Genomic DNA, 19,709 nt, shown 5'->3' on the forward strand with positions numbered 1-19,709 from the left:
GAAGGAAGGTGGGGCAAGGGGGAACATGTTTTTAGTTGTTTTTCTCACCATCCTACTCTATTTTTAATTCAAAGTTAATCGTTCCCAGGTTGAGTCTGTCTTGCCCATGAAGACAATTGGTAAGTGATCTCCCCGTCCTTATCTCAACTCACAAGCTTTTAATTCTATTTTCTACCCTGTCCTGCTGAGGAAGGAGTGAGAGAGCAGCTAGGTGGGCACCAGGCAGACAGCCAAGGATAACTCACCTCAACAAGCTTGAAAATCACTGCTAAAGTTTACTTTTGTAGTGTCTAGCTATGTTGAGACTACCAAGTTCATTTAAGCATTTGTTTTGCACAGATTCACTTATGCCATCTTTTGCACAGGCACTTTGGATCTAAGTATTCAATATTCATTTTTATAGTGAAGTATGTATTCATTACATACACGCTCAGAAAATAAGGACTTGCAAGAAAGTATCAGAGAACCTGCATTTACCTTTGTTACGGTTTTCAACAGCTCCATCTTGCTTTTTACCTGTTGGAGAATGGAACAAGTTGTGTTTTAAATTGGCTGTGCAGAGATAATTTCAAATATAATACATACATTACCATATGCTGAAATAAGCAATGGCATTTTAAAAAAGTGTAGAACAAGCTAGAGACAGAGGGCTGACATAACTGAAGCTTTAAAAGTACAAGTCAACTCACAGAAACAGCTCACATCAGTTTTTTTGACTTTTCCTGTACAAGACTGCTGCAGTGTTACGCTACCATAGTTAAGTTTGCACAAATTACTGATACAGACATTTATTACTTCATTACTTGTGAGGAAAGTTTTTAAAAGGCTTGCCTAAACATTTTTTTAGGAAATAAATTTGTGACATTAAAGTGATTCTGGTGGCCTCAGTCTTGTTCTTCCAACACTTGGCAACTGTATCTGACTACTACTGTAAATGAACTGTAGGATCTCTCTTCCAGAATCAGTGCTTTTGTACAACACTGCAGAAGGTACTGTAGTATAAAATACTTATAAATCCACACCAAAGCTTAATGGAGGTACAGCACTGGATTACTGGATCTATGATAACCCTATTTACGCAAGCATGACTATAATCTGTTGGCAACATACCAATTTTATACCACTAAAAGAATAGTTCAAATTCATAATAAAATATCACTCCTACCTCTGGTAAGAAATGGAGTTCAACAAGAGATCATAAGAAAGGACAGTAAAATAGTGAAAGAAGTTGATAAGAGAAACATTAAAGGTAACTAGAAGACAGACATATCATGTGTAGCTTATCGGGGCTGGGGCACTACCTTTTCTCATTTGGGTTTTCAGATAAAGTTTAGATACTACCTTGGCAAGCGACAAACTTTTCTCCTAAGTAGAGAAAGCAAGGTTTATATTACTATTTGCAATAACCTGAAATGAAAGCACAAAATTGAGGAACTTAGAATAAAACCCAGAATTTTTCACTGTCACTGGTAATTCATTAAGTCTTTCAACTTAGGTTATATAGACTGAAATGCATGAGAGTAGTCAGGTAAAAGGAAATCAAATTATCAAGCAGCCTGTCTGGCATGACATTTAACACCTCCACTACATCATTAGTGTAGACATAGTCTCACTTCTATATACAAGATTTCTTCCCTAGCATCCTCTGACCAGTTGATGAGAAAAAAGGCATGTTCACCTTCTCCAGAATATGCCAGGCTTCCTCAGAACTCATCACTGTCTCCTAATTTAGTATTTTCTCTTTCCTAGTGCTCCTCTCCCTCTTACAATAGCAAAGTTCTACACTCCTGCTACTTCTAACTCCTTGCATATATGTTTGCTTTCACTTTGAACCACGCCACACACAGCCAACTAAAAATACCCACTTTAATCTCCTTAACATTCACAGAGAAGCTAATTTAGTTTAACCTGAATTTTACCAAGGAGAATCTTATCAGGCACCTAACCTAAGGAAAAGAGGAAGTTGTCTATCTTGGGAGACAAAAAATCCCACAGGTGTCCAGGCCCTAGGATACACCAAAATCCTACTAGTCAAAAAGACTTATGCTTATAGCATAACAGACACTGGCAGAATATTAATATGAGCTATAGTCTTCTCGATATCTCCTGAGGCAGCTGGTACTGTTGCTTGCTTCTTCCTCCTTCCTCTGTAAGGGCAAAAGCAAAGGATAGAAACTGTTCCACACTAATCCCTGGAAATGTTGCAGGTCAGCTTTTACTCTTCACTACCATGCTTGAGCTTGAAACTAATTTTTGACCTTTCAATTCTTCTTGTAACAACTCTTGTAACTTAATTCTGAAGACTCTTACTGCTTTAAGTTTCAAGAAAGATCAGAACTGTAGAGTATTTGTGGATTTGGGCAAGAAGACAAAAAGCACAGTTCAATCCCAATTCCTGCACACAAAGCACTTATTTTTTAACAATTGCCTTGTTAGTTTGAAGGCACTGAGATTCCTAAGCACATTTCTGTATGGTTTTCCATTACTGTTTCATAGTCCTCTGATGAAAAAGCATAATTTTATGCCAAGAATCCTCAGAATCCATCCCATCCTGCAGAGCTCACAACAGTTTCTACGAAAATTTTTGCTGTGGTGAAGCTCGGTCCTGAACACACCTTGTGAGAGCTAGTATCAAAATATTACTGGTTACCATGCCTAAGCTTTGATTCTCAGGATAAAGGCTATGGCTTAGATGAGTGACCTTATAATACCAGCTACTGCACAAGTCCTTCAGAGTAAGGAGGACAGCCCATTTCACACTTTGCAGAAAGGCTCCGAAGTGCTCCAGATTACAAGCCCCTCATCCCTCCAAAAATAAAGTTTACAGAAAAATGCTGCTAGGGATCTGCCTTGTGTATAAACCTGAGCATTCAAAGTTTCAGCTCTGGAAGAAAAGGAGTGGCAGAAGCAGAGGTCTGCTCACCTTTATCAAAATCAGGCTTATATATGTTTAAGATATCCACAAACTCAGCAGTACCAATGATAGAAGCTTTTCTCCTTTATGTGTCACAGAAGAACTCCCTATACAGTACATTTTATATCTGTCAAAAGCAGAACTAGATATTTATTGAGTTACTGGTAATAACCTGTTTGCCATAAACAAATATTTGCTATTAGATGTGAATGTACTTTGAAGTTACACAAGATGGCAGTTTAACAACTTATACATGGTATGGCTGGTTAGGAGTTGTAAGCTTTCCAATCTCTAATTGATCAATGAGATGTGGATTTTTAATTAAGCTTCATGTGACATGAGTTATTAGTACTCTTGGGTCACTGGACCTGAGTTTTTTTTCCTGTGAAACCTACTGAAAAGATGAGGTTTAAAAAAAGATTTCTGGCTCCAGATAACTAGAACATGTTTTTATCTAGTAACATTCAGGAGTTCTCCCCTCTCTCCCCATGGATTTAAGGTTATTATTCCTACTTTTCTTGTCCTTCTTCTCTTTTTCCTTTTCCTTCTCCTCTTCATCTCCTCCAGCTCCAAGTAAGGTAAAGATGATTCCAGTCTGAGAGTTCACACCTACAGCAGTAACTACCATTCTTCCAGAGCCTTCCATCACATGTGTACCTGAAAGATTGAATCAGGTTTTCCACTGAGACTTGAGCAGTTATATAGCTGAGCACAAAGGAAATAAATTCTCAAACTTCATGTTGACGAAACCCTAAGATGTGTGTATAAACCACTGTGTTCCCCTAGAGCTTTAATTGCCAAAACTATCTGGAAAATAAAACCATAAGCAACTGTACGAAATGTCAGTCAATTTTAAGAGTCTTCTCACTTTGACCAAGTTTAGTACTAGTTGCACTGGTTTTGGATACTTTTAGGAGTCAGCCAGTTTGTCAGATTTTAACCTCAAAATTTAAATAACCAGTTTAACCCCAGAAATCAACCACTTCCTTCAAGAATTGTTATACGTTACACACCTGACAGCAGCATAGGATCTCTGTCCAGAGATTTCTTAACATGATCAGATTCTCCAGTCAGTGAGCTTTCATCAATTTTGAGGTCATTTCCTTGAATGAGTACACCATCAGCAGGTAAAAGATCACCTACGAGAGATCACTGGGTATGTTGAGTGCAGTTCCTTTTTTAAAAATAAAATAATAAAGTTCAACTTTAAAAATGTTTACCATATTTCACTTGTGCAATATCTCCAACAATTATGTCAGCTACTGGTATTTGGATGACTTGGCCACCTCTGATGACTGTGAATTTCTGTTCTTGTTCAATACGGCTTTGTAATCCTCGAAATTGTTTCTCTTTACTCCAGTCATTGAAAGCTGTTACTAATACCACACAAACTACAGATAGGAGGATTGCTGCTCCTTCAATCCAACCTGCTTCAGATTCCTCCTCCTCTTCACCAATATTTACTGATCCACATACTGTAGAAAACAGGTTTTAGATTTAAGAAAGTTCACATAATTATTTCGACAGCAAAAAAGTTTTGCCAAACAAAAGGAACTACTAAGAGTTGCTAAACATTTTCCATGCTAGCCTTCTTTACAATTTTATGTTTATTTTCAGTAAGGGTAACACACAAAGAAGCTAAAGAACCTGAAAGCTAGAGCAGGTCAAGGAAGTTAAACTACCTAGAATTTAACATCCCTGCTTATCTGAACATAAGAGAAATGGATAAAGACAGTTACCTGCCCTTATTAACTTGATGATGTAAGAATGCCAGACTAGACAATTAGTTAACCACCTTCTGCTTTCTCAACATTTTCCGCTTTATCTTCAACTTAACAAGCCAGATACCATTACAAAAATTCAGTTCAATCAAGACCGGATCCTTTCATCTTCCATTTAGAAGTATAAATATAGCTTCATTTCTTAAATTAGAAAGTTACCAGTGCCATATTGCAAATAAGGTGAAACCTAAGACTTGCTGTCTTTCCAGTGAAAGCATATTTAAGCAATTTATCATTTGCTCTCATATTTCAGACACAGCTAAAAAAAAACCACACTTGCACAGTGACATGGCTGGATTTAAGACAAGTCCTTGTTCCTGCTGCTTGTGCTTTAGCTTTGGCATTATTTTGATCAGAATGATCGCAGATCATGACCACGGAAATCTCATGTTGCCCTTTTAAGGCAAGCTAGATTTCTAGTAGTGTTCTCTCAATAAGGAACAATAAGCTGCTTTTCCACTGACTTACTGTCCTCCCATCAGATTTACAATATAGGCATATTGGACCAGGAACATCAATAGCATAACACAGGTAGATACCTACTTTTTAAAAATTTTACTTACGTGATTCATTTCCTCCTGGAGGCTGGTAAAAAGAAAGGCCCAAGGATACTACGGCTGCAATTTCTAATATAATTAGTGTAACGTCCTGTAGTGCTTCCCATACTAACTGAAGAAATGTTTTTGGCTTTTTAGGAGGTATAAAGTTCTTCCCAAAAACTGCTTCTCTCCTTTCTATATCTGCTGGATTTCCACTTAAACCTATTCAATAATAAGACAAAATTAGTGACACTTACTTGCATTTCGCTCTCACATTAGAAATGACAGAGGTTTCCCATTCACGGAGTCAAATCCTACTCCATATTTCAGTAACGATACTAAAAAGCTGTATCTCAAATATAACTATACAACCATTACCCATAAATCAGAGTCACTATAGAAAACCAGCTGTATTTTATAATTCACACTTTGCCATTACAAAGTAAGCTGATGGTCTACCTATTTACACTTAATATGACATAGCAACAGAGTAATAGTAACAGACATACCTTTGTACAAAGTAAACAAGTTTGCAAGACAAGATCATTAGTAGAGTTACTACTAGCGAGACTGAGAAGCACCATGCAGCTTTAGCATGACCACAGCCTGTGAAGCCAGCTCTGGTTCCCACTGTAGGGATTCTCTATTCAGAGATAACATCCTAGGATCCTACAATTAATGTAACATTTATAATGAAATATTTAATATAATTAATAATATAAAATACTATAAAGATAATATTTTTATATTATTTAATTCTTATATAAGAAACTATTAAAAGCTGCTGAAGCTCTCCAGGCATCATGTGGAGAGAGGCAGCCACTCTCCAGATCACAGAATGGTAGGGGTTGGAAGGGACCTCTGGAGATCATCTTGTCCAACCCCCCTGCCTGAGCAGCTACACCTACAGCAGCGTGCACAGGACCACGTCCCAGCGGGTTTTGAATACTTCCAGAGAAGGAGACTCCACAACCTCTCTGGGCAGCCTGTTCCACTGCTCTGTCAGCCTCAAAAGAAAGAGGTCTTTCCTCATATTCGGGTGGAACTTTCTGTGTTCCATCCTGTGCCCATTGCCCCTTGTCCTGTTGATGGGCACTGTTGAAAAGAGCCTGACCCCATCCTCTTGACACCCACCCTTTAGATATTTATAAGCATTGATAGGTCTTCTCTTCTCCAGGCTGAACAGACCCGGGTCTCTCAGCCTTTCCTCATAAGAAAGATGCTCCTGTTCCCTGATCATCTTTGTAGCTCTCTGCTGGACTCTCTCCAGTAGTTCCCTGTCTTTCTTGACCAGGGAGTCCAGAACTGGACACAGTACTCCAGATGTGGCCTCACTAGGACAGAGTAGAGGGGGAGGATAACCTCCCTCAACCTGCTGGCCACAATCCTTTTTATACAGCCCAGGATACTGTTGGCCTTCTTGGCCACAGAGGCCCATTGCTGGCCCAGGGTCAATGATGCTGTTTCTGCCTGGACAGCAGTTGTTTGCGCTTCTGAAGCTTCCCTTTCTATCTCCTCTCACATAGAAAGATCCCATATTTAGAACCTTGCAGGGTCTGTCACCTCAGTTTTGTACTTATCTTCTTTCTTATATGGCTTATTTCTTTCAGAGCCCTCTTCTCTGTCTCAATTCTTGTACCATCCTTAAGGGACATAACCAGGCAAGAGTGAGGGGCCTTCACTGAAAGACACTGCATGCTTCAAGAGTTAGCCACGTCCTTAAAAATAAAGGAATACCATGTATATTCAGTGCAAGGTCATGCACTCGGGGTCTTCCATAAATACACCTCCTGTTTACTCCTTCAACAGTTTCTGGCTGCCTAACCAGCCATTCAGAATTTAAGCCACTAGCTCGTTTTTATAAAGCAAAATGGCCAAGGGTCCAGCCATGTTCACAGCAAAGGTCTGGATACTCCAGCCACATTGCTGCCAAGGTTATGATCAGCACCTGCTTGAAGAGAACAATTTTACTAGTAGCAGGTTTTTTTAGTAGTCAACTCAACTGCTTAATGATAAAGGCATTGCAAACAGCTGGGTAACCAATGAGAACAGCGACCACTGCAACCAGCTTTTATAATAAGCAGGGTATTTAACACCTCTAACAGACATTTCCTAGAACAATCACATGATAGTTCAAGACACTTTGCAAAGACAACTGAACTGCAAAGCTCAGTTTTAAATGCTAACAGCTGCTATGTAATCACTTAATTGAAAAGCAGAATATTACGTGCAGATCTTTTCAAAAGTGAAATAAATTAAACATACTTTTATTGTATATAATAAATTAGATTTATTCTAACACTCTTAGATTCACCTTGAATTCATATCTTCAGAAGCTTAATACAAAGGAACAATTTTAAAGGTTAGCCATAACATTACACTTCTTGAAGTTCAAGCTTTGAGGTGCTTACTTTCACTCTCAAATCAAAGAGCACTGCAAGAGCATTTTGAAAATCAAGCTAAGAGAGGATCTAGAGAAACTCAGGACAGCTTGGCCATTCCAAAAGGCTGGACCGTATTGCTATTTTGCAACAGATACCATTTCTCTCTTCCCTTCAGTATGGCAGAGTCTGGAAAGTTATTTACATAATGTCAGTGGCACCACTTTCCTCCTCCCTTCACAGGGTACCAGGATGCAGAACAAAAATGGTTGCTGTATACTTCTGAAGAATGAAAAACGCTTTCCAACAAGGCTATATAAAGTCAACCACTTAGTGAAGATTATTAAATAAGCCTAGCAAAGTCAAAAAGCATTTGTATTTTTAGTGTTCGGCATAATACACCATGCACCATTACTGAACTTGCTACATTTACCACACAGCTGGCAATTTTACAGTTCACAAGCTACAGTCCTGAGGTAAAAACTACTGCCATTATATTCTTAACTAGGGCAATTTATGTTATTTGGGGTTAAGTTTGAAAAATATTACGCAAGGAACTAGTTAAAGCTTCATATACACATTTATTAGAAATTTAGAAGCAGAAATTACTAGACAATCAAAATTATGTAGACCTGTGGAAATATTGATAGCGGTCAACCTCTCCAGATTATAGGAAGGACTTTTAGTACTACAGATATGTCAAATATTCATTTATTTACATGTGTACAAATGTATACAAATGTGTAGGACAAAATAAACTTTAAATACTAAGCAGTAAAATCTGCTCAGTGTCTTTTTTTTAGTAATACTGGTAAAGGACAGTTTCCACTTCTCGTTTCAAATCAGGTAGGTCTGATCCAGATTTCACCTGAAAACAGACATTGCCTTACATTGTCACCAAGTTCAAAGCAAAAAATTATACAAGCTGAACTCAGCCACTGTAGCATTCTGGAACTACCTGTACTTTTGCTGTGAAGCCACTGGTAATTACACAAGTTAGCATTTTATATTATAAAAAAAAAAAAGCTTCTGAATAGGAAGAAGTATCATAGGGCTTTTAGAGAGCTAGAACTAGTGTAAGACAGTTTTCTGCACACATCTTGCCTAGATTGGCTCATTAGAAATGTCTCCATTTCTATACTTAGAACTTGAATTTGACAAAAGAAGAGACCTAATTCTACATTTACAAGAGCTCTCCAGTAGTACCTCTGAGAAATTTATAGCAGCTTACCTGACAGAGACTGGTTCTCTAAAGGTTCATGTAGTGATTTAGAGCCAAAATGACACCTTTGTAGAGGACACTGCTCTAACTCATCTTACTTAACCTTTTCTGAGCTAATTATCATGTTCGACTGTTGAGGCCTCGCTGTGTTTATGAGCTGCTCTCACACTTCACCAAGAAGAAAAAAAAAAAAGAAAAGATGACATCCTTTTATCAAGTTAGTGACTGTATTTAATAGATTGCAGGACAGTACATCTAAATGTCAAATCCTTTTGAAAAGGAAAGGCTGTGATCACAGTCCTCAGTACAGCAGAATCAATCTGCAGGAAAGGGCATCTAACCCTTTCTAGTTTTAGTATGCTGACACTCATCATTCCCATGTGTTAACCTGCTTGTTACATTAAGGGACATGAAATTAATTCTGTAGTATACCAGGTATTGGTGCTTAGTGCATTATGGCCTTCTACAAGCATACACCCACCTGGCTTGTGGTAATAATGGGCCTTAAATCTTGTGGATTAATGTAAAACAGGATTCAACTCTCAGTTCAGTTCCTGACTGTAGAAAACTACAGCCCTTTTCACTGAGAATGGAGACCGGCTTTCAGTACTACACAACAGGTCAAGAGGGCAATGAGAGACTGCTGCTCTTATCTAAGAGGTGTTAACACTGCTTGTACACAGCAGCGCTTCACATGCCTGCACTAAACTTTACAACTCCATGGATGCCGAGGAACAGAAGTTTGCACTCCTTGTGTTTTACGTGTTCCTTTAGCCTCAAACTGGTCTACTCCCATTCACTGGCAGGTCAGGCGTGAGGGCTGGCTACTTTCCATCTGGTACAAGGAACCCAGTTCACGTACTGAGATAATTTCAAAAGCCTGGGAATCAGGAGTCTGGCTTCAAAAGCAGATCAAGCCAAAACATGCTGAATGCAGATGTACCCAGAGGTACCTTATGGCATTAGTAGGCTGTTCTTGATCCAAGGAGACAAGCCTTTCCATGGCATTTCTGAAGAACAGAAAGCAACAGCTCTCCAGGATTAAGACAGCAGGTACTTTACTGCCACCAACACGACATCACAGCGGTTAAAAGCTATGTGAGTGCTTAAATGCTAAGACACTGCAATTTGCCAAAATCTTGATTTTGGTACTTCTCAATCATTACTAACATCGGGACTTCACGTTAAGTTTGAGTTAATGTTAGATAAAAATATGTAAGAACACTTGTGCGGGATACTACAGTTTAGATATCTTAAGCAATATGACTTGCATCTTTCACAAATTAAAGCTTATAGCTTTCATTTACATTGGAAGAGAGTAGTAAAAGAGGGACAGATCTTAAGGAATAACTTCTGGAAAGCTCTCGGGAAGGAGACTTGTTACATTTATTTCCTTCTTCACATTTGTACAGTCCATCTTGGAGTAATAACTCTAGAGAGCAAAAGCACCAGGTAGCCACACTTCACAGAATGCCATCAAGTCCAACACGGCAAAGACTTCTTTAAAGATGCCTATTTCTAGAGAATAAGATCATGTTATCACTTCGCAAAACTTCTAACATTGACATTACCTCTTAGTGCCTAGACCTGTACTGATAGTTATTTTGTGTAGATCAAATGAAGTCTACAGAAATACTGTAGACTTAAAAACTAGACCCTGCTATTAAGAATTCAGTATAGTACAAACAGAAAACAGATGTCACCAGTTTAAAAAAATCATTGTGTTAGGGAATACAAGAACTAGGTAGCAACACAGAAGCCCTGCATTAGACTATTCAAACCTTGTAGTCTATGACAGCATGATATGAATTGTGAACTATAGGTCATATGAACTATTCACAAAATTTACACTTTCACAGTAAGTTAAGCATTGCCATGTTGCATTGCTATTTCATATATAGATGCCTAGGTCAGTGAACTTTATCCCAAAGTGCAACTTCATCACTGCTCCAACATCTCACATGCAGTTAAGCCAAATGAAAAAACTCTTGCTTACTTATAACCATTGAATACCATTGCCTTAGAGAAGTAAGAAGCAATATTTTATCATGGTAACTGAAATGCTTTGATAAACTTTGCTTTATTAAAAAAAACTAGTAGCTTGCTTGATTAAGGTTTTTTCTAAATGGAGTTTCCTCCATAACAGTGTTAAGATTGACTTACCTTCATTTGGTGAAGTTTTCAATTTTGTACAGATGCCATGTACATCTCCATAGCACTCCTGTATTTTATGCAGTGCATCTGTAGCTCGAAGTTCCATAAGAGAACGGAGCTCTGCAAGAGTAACTCCAAAATCTCCATGATTAGCTTCTTTTACAGCATTTTTTACACCACTATATGCAACCGAGTTGTTTGCCATATCACCCATGATGCGTGCAGTCTTTAGTGTAGACAGTTTCCAGTAAGGAACAAGATTTCAACTTAAAATATTTCCAAAAGGAAAATAAATCCTTTGGGGTATGAAGACAGTCAGGAGAGCAGACGCATCACCCAAGTAAGAGACCCCGTCTGGAGAGATATCTTTGAGGTTGTCCCATGGCGTGTTCTGTTCCCCAAGCCAAATGGCATGAACAGTCTAGGGAAAGAATAAATATACATTCAGTTACATAACAGCTATAGTGAAATACATTGTAAGACAACCCTACTCGTCATATTGAGGTCACAGAACAAATTTCTGCTTAAGGACAATTTCTTCATATTTCCTATAATATTTTTGGTTAGCATTCAGCTGGCAAGAGTGACAAGGCATAAAATGGATGTTCCCCCTCCCAAAATGACCTCGCATTATTATATTTTCTTAAATCATTAACTTCTTAAAACAGCTGTTGCCTTGAAGTCTTGCATTTTGCTTAGTACATCCATATGATTCATCAAGAAGAAACCTTTAAAAACTCCTGCAAGTAAATCTGTTTCCAGGGAAATGGAGTTTGGATCATTCACTGCTGATGTCACACAGGGTAAGAACATGCTCAAGTTAAAAATCCCAATTTGTCACTGAAGCTTTCACCTCAGAGTTTGGGATGAGCAAGCTTTTGTGTGCTCCCATGAATTCATTTGTGCAAACCTCAAGGAAAACAGTTTCAACACTAACTTAGCCCACGCATGAAGTGCTTTTGTAGTGTAAGCAGGAGTATATCTTCAGGCAGACCTAAAGCATTTTCATTTCCAAATACTTTGAGCCCCCCGTCAGCCCATTTCATCACAACAAGCCTCCCACAATATCTGCATTTAATTCTTTGAACAGAGGGGAAAATTGCACAATACCACCTTCCTACAGAAATGATATGGAGACTAAGAGCAGCTCTTCTGTCTGATTATCAGGCACTGTAGGTGAGAAATTAACATCTGCCCACAGGATGCTTAACCTGCACAGGCACTCTGTACTTAATTCTCAACTGACACATCTTGCACGTACACATGTCTCTACACAACAGTCTAGTGAATGCACAAACACTTCATGCCTATACAAAGATGCTGTGTGCAGAAGACAGAAGTCTGATCATGTAAATCAACTTTATTAACATAACAGGGCATGGTGGGCACAAGTAACAATATATTCCCCCATGAAACATTATGACTGCCAGACTCAAATGAACAATAACTTGGACACTTCCAGGTCAACGAGACCCTCGGGTGTCATATGCCTAGCAAAGGCAGACAGTTACCACTGACTGCATCGCTTTATGAAGGTAAAGAGTCAAATAGCAAAGAAAAGATTTTTGGCTATTGCCCTGCCAGGTTAGAGGACTGTTCAGCTAAACCATAAGTGTCTGTGTTGAGGTCCAGTTATAAGAACCTAATTACTAGGATTTTAAGGTCTTGGTTCCAGGAAAGTCTCAGTTCTCTGCTCTGGAAACAATCAGCTTCAGCTGTAGTCAATCTACTGTTTTAACCACCAGGCCACAGTACTGCATTTGCACTGAAGACAATGATTGATGCTGAAAGACCCTGATGTCACCCAACCACAAGTGACAGTCCTGTCTCCAGCAGAAATACAACTGCTCTTCTCTTCCTATCACTAGGAGATTCTGAGAAAAGCACTGTCTATGGCTGTTTTCTGAAGAGCAACAAAAAGCATAAAGCAATCAATATTCATATGCATAGAACTTCAACATCCTGTAACACCAACAAGGTACCCAATTTAAAAATTGGTTTTAAATCTTCACTGTTTTCTGTTACTTGTGAAAAATATTACAACAGTTGAAGAGTCCATGACGATAGTGTTAACCTGCATGCCAGGCTGCAGTTTTGATTAACACACATTCTTCAGCTCACTATAACATGTTCTGCTACAGTATCTTGTAAGTGAAAAAATTCATGCAAATCATGTATGAAGGAGTGCTCTTTAAAGCCACGCCACATCTTTATCTAATGCCTAGAAGCTGGGTGCTGTTGGCAAACTAGTAGCCTAGGAGGATTTATCGATTGGCATCTGGTCACAAGCTATGACAGTATAACAAGAAGCAGATCAAGCAAATGAGTTTGTATAGCTATGGAGAAGTTGCTGCAGCTGCTAATTAGGCAAAAATAGACCAAGCAGAATGCCCACAACTAATTACATCAAACTTGATTCAATTTTAATTAAAAAAGCTCTGTTCAAGCCTCTAGCAGCAGCCCTACACTTCAGGCCCAAATACACCCAAATCCAAGTACAGACATGAGGTTAGGAAAAGCTACAGCTCTAGTCACTGCTCACTTGGCATTGGAAAGCTTTGAGACTGAATACTGGGCCAAGGCAAGACTCGCTTTCATGTGCAAGTAATCTTAAGAGCAATAACCTTGCTTAAATCATAGCTCATACTGTGCTTTGCACTCCAGTTCTATCACCTCTATGCACCTAGATTCATTTTTGTTAAGATGTGACAGTCCAGTGATTAGCTACCACTAACAGTTTATACTGAAAGGGGTTCCCAGATGTTCTGAAGTACCTCAATGGTGTCCTTAGGTACCAATGGACCCTTGGGGTTCACAGAAAAGTTCAAAAAGCTTACATTAGCACTACAAAAGTAGAGTGGTTCTGCAGATCAGCTCTAGCATCATTACAGACTACTTGGCACATCCATGTTAGAAAATAGCTCTGGAAAATTGAGAGTAACAGCATGAAGACTCTTCAAATTCTGAATACTGAGCAAGAGCAGTTTTGCTCCAAATCATAAAACCTTGGTTAAACATTAGCAATTGTTACACCAAACCAGACCAGAAAGTCTGCTCCAGTAGCCTATTTTTACCAGGCATTTCAATGGACAGTACAAAAGCCTCTCGGCACATGGGTACAGAATGAACTTAACAGTTTCTTTGGTTCCTGCAGAAAAATCTCGCTACAAATTTCTTTAAGAAATATGCTCAATGTGGTTTGATGTCAGATCTTGCAACATTCAATCGCTTCCTGTTACAGCAAGTTCCAACAGTCCACTTTTGAAACAAAGTGGCGATTCATAATTCAACTGTAAATGGTGACATTCAAGCATCATAAAAGAAAGCATATTTTTAAACTACACAGATCATCTAGTAATATTTATCTCTTCAACTAGTGGAATATTTTATTTGTTTTGACCAGTGTTTCAGTTCTCAATTCTTGCAGCAGGCATTTGAGATATGTTATTTGAGTTGCGCAAGCTCTGAAGCATTAATAACACACAAAAAAAGACCCACTCACCTCAAACTTCCAATCTGCTAATATCCCACATTTTAAATTCAAGAAACAGTTATCATAACTAAAAGTCACTTATAGACCACTACTGAAGTTCCAGATTATTTAAACTTTAATTCGGTTGAAGTTACGTTACTGTCCATCTTAAACAAGCTGTATGCAAGATGATATAGAGGAGTCCGTCTTTCATTAGGTACATCAACTTTTGGATAATCCTTTGTTTACATATCACTGAGACTAGGAGCAACTTTAAAGCTATTGTCCGTCACACTTAAGCAACTACAAGTCCTGTACGGCAGAGGCACCTCACAGTAGGCAGCACATACTCTCACAGGCAGGATTCAGATACTTGTGCAAATCTCTCTGAAAAGACTCTGCTGTTCCATGACCGTAACAGAATCACTGACATATGTCATCGCAGCTGCCTGCAAGAAGTACTGCATCTTAAATTCCTTACCCAAATCAAACTGGTATTTATTGCTGAGTATACTTTGTTACCAAAGACAATAATTCAAAACCATAACCATGAAACAAAGGTTGGATAATGTCAGCAGTGTTAGAAGTTTGATAACCTCACAGTAGTAATGGAAAAGGGACAAGCTCTAACCACACAAGTCTACATATACAGATGTTTACCAAAGCATGAAAAGACTATAGATTACAACTCTATTTAATGCCACCAGAACATGCTATGCTGACCACAGCACTTTAAATATAAACCCATGTTACTCCCCCCGCCCCAAAAAGCGGCTACTATTGAGGCAGCCCTTAAGATTAAGCATGCTTCAAAGAGGGCTCCAGAAATAGTCCTTCATAGGTGAAAGTATTTAGTAATTAGTGATTTAGTAACTCCCTCTATTTGGAAGAAAGCTATAATCTCTGTTCTACACTCATTAAAATTAATGCTACCTTGAAGTGATAGTTTGCAGTGGCCATGCACGGATGATCAAATGTGAACAGCACAGTTTAAGAGTGGCATAATTACTACTGCCCAAATGCACAGAACCCAGCATACCTTAGACCCCTATCCAAGCCTTTCCTATTATTGAATTTGCATTTAATACTTGCTTCACCAACCTACAGGAAATGCACTTTAATATTGATTAAGAAAATTAAATCTTAAAGCACTTCGACAAATTCACACCTCAAGAGTCAAAGCTCAGGCAATTATATATCCTGTGTCATTCAATTGACTTTATGCATCTGCTTGAACACTATACATTCAGATATTAAGCATTAGCTAGTACTAGCATTTGACCTTCAACAACACTAAAGCTGGTTGCTGCAACATAGCAAAAGGCTTGCAAAGTGATTATCTGAGGAAAGCCTTTGTTTAATCTAATTAGTTCAGCAAAGACCGGACAGATCTACATACCAAGAGGTTACAGTAATAAAAAACTGTCCCCACACATTTCAGTTGTCATGCCATTTTAGTCTGTTTAAAAAAAAAAAAAGAACACACAAAAAACCCCACACTTTTAGGATGCTCAAAAATATAATATGCTTTTGCATACTTCAGTTTGAAACCCACAGCACTGGCTGTGTTCCACAGCTTCAAGCCGTCACATGACATTTTTCCTTGGGAGGTGGGGTGTGAAAGAATAAGTTGTCTGTAATATTATTATAGTGGAAAGTGATTCTAATTGAGAAACTGATCTGGAAATCACACTGAAAAAGTCTGAGATCTTCTGCACTGCAGGGTCAGTTTTCTTTAAGAGGCAGACCCTCATACCTACTTGAAAGGCTACAGAAACTCACCTGCTTTTTCCACAAGAAATAGGAACGAATGCTAATAAAACAGAAAGTTCACATGGACCAGTATGCATTTATGGATCCCTAACCCATGTGTTTAAATGTGCCTAACTGAACAACTAGGAGTTAAATCACTTCAGTGGCATGCTGTTTTAGTGCAAGCATCTGGGAAAGCCTTGGCTTACGAAGAGACAATTACAAGTGCATTGAACAGCTAAGAGGAAGAGGGCACAGTTGTGGAAGATACTCCGCAACAGAAAGTTTTTAATACACGACCTTCAGCCTTAGATGTGCCCAACAGTATTGTAATGACAAGTTTCCCTTATTATAACTCCTGTGTTCTAAACAGTAAATTCAAAGGTCACAAGTTTTGCTGAGTTTTCTAAGAGAAATTTACCTTCATTCTGAAGCTCAGTCCCTTGGGAGGCAAGTGTATTCACCTCATTGAAATAAAAACCAGCTGCTCTTCCTAGACTCTGCAGTGGATACAAACACTGGCATTTACCACACTTTATCTAAAGGATTGCTGCTGCCTACCATGATTGCCACTTTTGTAGTAGCAGCTTCATCCAACGGTAGTTTCTTTTAAGACCCCAAATTATTTCATATTGAAGTGATGGCTAACAAATTAGGAGCCTGAAGTCAATTCACTAGTACAAGTTAGCAATGTTCATGCAAAGGATTCCTGCACATTTTCCTTCCTATTTTGGTAGCAGCAAGGGAAAATTGTAGGAGTCTTGAAGGTGAGCTATTAGGCAATTAATAACAACAAAATTTGGATCAGTTTACTCTATACATCAAGCAGCTGAGAACCTTTCATTTGAACTAATGGTTAAGCACGGCACAAAGACGACCTTCCCTCCCAAAGCAGCTCGCTCCACAGCCTCTGCAAGGAGCTCGGCAACTGATCAGACATTGTCTTACACCATGCACCAACCACACAGGCCTGGACTGCTCCGCCTTCCCCATGCCACCGCCTTTCCACACTCACGAAGCAAGTCAACTGACTGAAATGACAGCTGGATTAAGAGTTGGAAAGTGCTGTATAGGATAGTCTGAGCAGAAAAACTATTTTATCAAAAACTAATCATCAGCTTTCAGAATTTAAGGTATTTTAACTTGAAGATGAGAGAACTAAATAGATACAAGAGACTGATCCAACAAGTGGGGCTTCAGAAAAACCTATGAACACTTTCAAGGAACATCAGGCTTTGAGACATACTGCAGAGCCCTAGAGTAAAACTAATGTAATCATCATTACAGGAAGTGTCAAGTGTCCCTGTATTTAAAATATTAGCTTTCATACTCTCCTATTTCATATTATAACACTGAGTTGTCCACAAGAAGTGGAACACTTCGAGACACAAACCCATACAGAAGAGTTGAATTTTTACCTACTTAGAACACTTTTCTGGAAGCAGGAGTTAATCATTCCAGATATCCATTAACAGAGCACTGTCTTGAAGGTTGTCCTACAGTCCACAGCTCTGACCAGCACTCAGTTTCTCGCTTCTCCACCCACAGGACCTGAAGCTTCCCTCTCAGTACTTCTTTTTACTAGGCTCACCTACTTTTTGGTCTGTGATGACATCATAGACTAAAACAGAAAGGCTAGATTTGACAGGGCTGTTTATAATACCAGGTAATTCCAAGACTATAATCACAGAGAAAAAAGTTTTAACCTCTAGGTGTGACTGTCCCATTTAGCATTATTTCTAGCATATTCAGGTACCTAAAATGTGTTTACTGTGTGCATCATCTTCCTTAGATAACTTGAGATGAGTGGAGCTCCCATCATTTGGACTGAGGCATCTGATGGCTGAAGGTAAACTTGGTATATCACAAGGCTCCACCTACTAGCATCTAAAATGCAAGGAAAAAATGTTTGCCTAATGTCCACCAATCTTCTCCTTCACTTCAGATCCATTAAGTCCTAAATAGATGACTAAGGATTTAAAATCTCTTAATCCTGCACAGTTCAGGCTTTTATCCTATTTATTCAGGATAATTATGCTGTAAATAAGTTCTATTAACAGGTCTATCATAGTAATATCTTAATACATAACCCTAAAAGGAGATATTTTGGGGAGGGCTAGCGGGTGGGGGTGTGGTTGCAGTAAAGTCATCTCCACTGACAAATATTCACATTAATAAGTTCAGGAACAACTTACTACACGTTTCTCTTCAATATTTATCAAAATGGTATTGGAAAAAGTTACAATACAAAAAGCTGGACTTTTTCAAAAAGACACAGTAGCATGACATCCTATGTGTTAAAATTATGCATTATTAGACTACAACAGAGTTCGCTTGCATTCCAGTCACAAAATTTGTCAGGCATGTGTAAAATGAGGCATATGACATCTTTATATGCAGCCAAGTTTCAAGTAAAGGGCAAGTGAAATGGTACCAAATTTCATCCAACAGAGTTGGATGAAAATTCCTGGATTTTAGTCACTTGTTGCATTTAAAGCTTAGTGTACGCCTGTAAGCAATGCATCCATCTCGTCAGTTCTGACAATAATTATGACTCAGAGCAAAACAGCAGCTGACGTCCTCATAACAGTGATTCCCACAGGTATATATTGCTTGTCTTGAGAAATTTTTTTACCTTTTTTCAGAAAGCCTCCAACTTTTGTGCTTCTCCTTAACCCTGCTTCCAATACCTTTTGAGCTAAATACACATTTCAGGTGTTACTTCCATTTTCACTTCCATCTTTTAATTCCCTGAATACTGTATGTGCATACCATTGAATTTGCTTTAGTCAGTTTGAGCAATGACTTTCCTCCCTTCCCATCTCATTAGTAAGTAGCACTAGTGGAAATGCTCCAAGTCAGCTTCAGGAGTTCTTAACACCAGAAGCCTCATTTCAGAACACATTGGACCCATTTAAATTAAAACGTGATCAAGTTAAATTGCATGTAACACTTCATCCAGAAACAGACATTTACCCTCTCACCCTGTTTTGAACACTCCCCTATTTTCTTCTAGAAAGTATTCTTTTATATTAATATGCATTTAAGCAGAGTGGTATGCTTTTGACTGTAACCATGCTTCCTGGTACCAAAGAGGTGCCAAAAGCTCTTTAAAGCTAGGAGCCTTCAGGCAAAGGGCAAAAGTCCATCCTTACCGGATTCTTTTTGTATTCAGGAAACCTCAAGATAAATATAAAATTAGCCTTAAAACTACTAGGAAATATTTATGGCTAATGAGATTAAGCCTAATTACTTCCATAAAGTCACTCTATGACTGACTCCTTTCTATTAGGGCGGTAAAATTAGCTTAGTTTTGGTGTTGGGTTTTTTTTGCTACTTTGGACTAGCTTACTGCTATGTAGAAACAGTACTATGAAATATTCTATATGCTCATTGAACTGTAAACACATGACACATAAATAGTAATATTTATGTTGTAAATCATCCATATATGATCCTCCAAGTCATCCCTGCCAAGCAATGGTTTGGAAAAT

The 19,709-nt window shown here is 38.5% G+C and overlaps 1 protein-coding gene across 6 annotated transcripts in view; it reads right to left on the reverse strand.

Annotated features, from left to right (window-relative positions):
- The window catches only part of ATP2B1 (ATPase plasma membrane Ca2+ transporting 1), a 63,593-nt gene that overhangs the window by 24,275 nt on the left and 19,609 nt on the right, over positions 1 to 19,709 (reverse strand). For all 6 annotated transcript variants that reach the window (XM_064450684.1, XM_064450705.1, XM_064450667.1 and 3 more), the window contains exons 2-7: positions 11,001 to 11,412; positions 5,259 to 5,456; positions 4,135 to 4,389; positions 3,928 to 4,053; positions 3,428 to 3,571; positions 478 to 516 (exon numbers count right to left, since the gene is read on the reverse strand). In XM_064450684.1, the coding sequence (XP_064306754.1) occupies positions 478 to 516; positions 3,428 to 3,571; positions 3,928 to 4,053; positions 4,135 to 4,389; positions 5,259 to 5,456; positions 11,001 to 11,205 (967 nt within the window). In that variant the 5' untranslated portion in view covers positions 11,206 to 11,412. The remainder of the gene's footprint in view (positions 1 to 477; positions 517 to 3,427; positions 3,572 to 3,927; positions 4,054 to 4,134; positions 4,390 to 5,258; positions 5,457 to 11,000; positions 11,413 to 19,709) is intronic.

The sequence above is a fragment of the Phalacrocorax carbo genome, chromosome 1, assembly GCF_963921805.1.
Source record: "Phalacrocorax carbo chromosome 1, bPhaCar2.1, whole genome shotgun sequence".
Taxonomy (NCBI): Eukaryota; Metazoa; Chordata; class Aves; order Suliformes; family Phalacrocoracidae; genus Phalacrocorax; species Phalacrocorax carbo.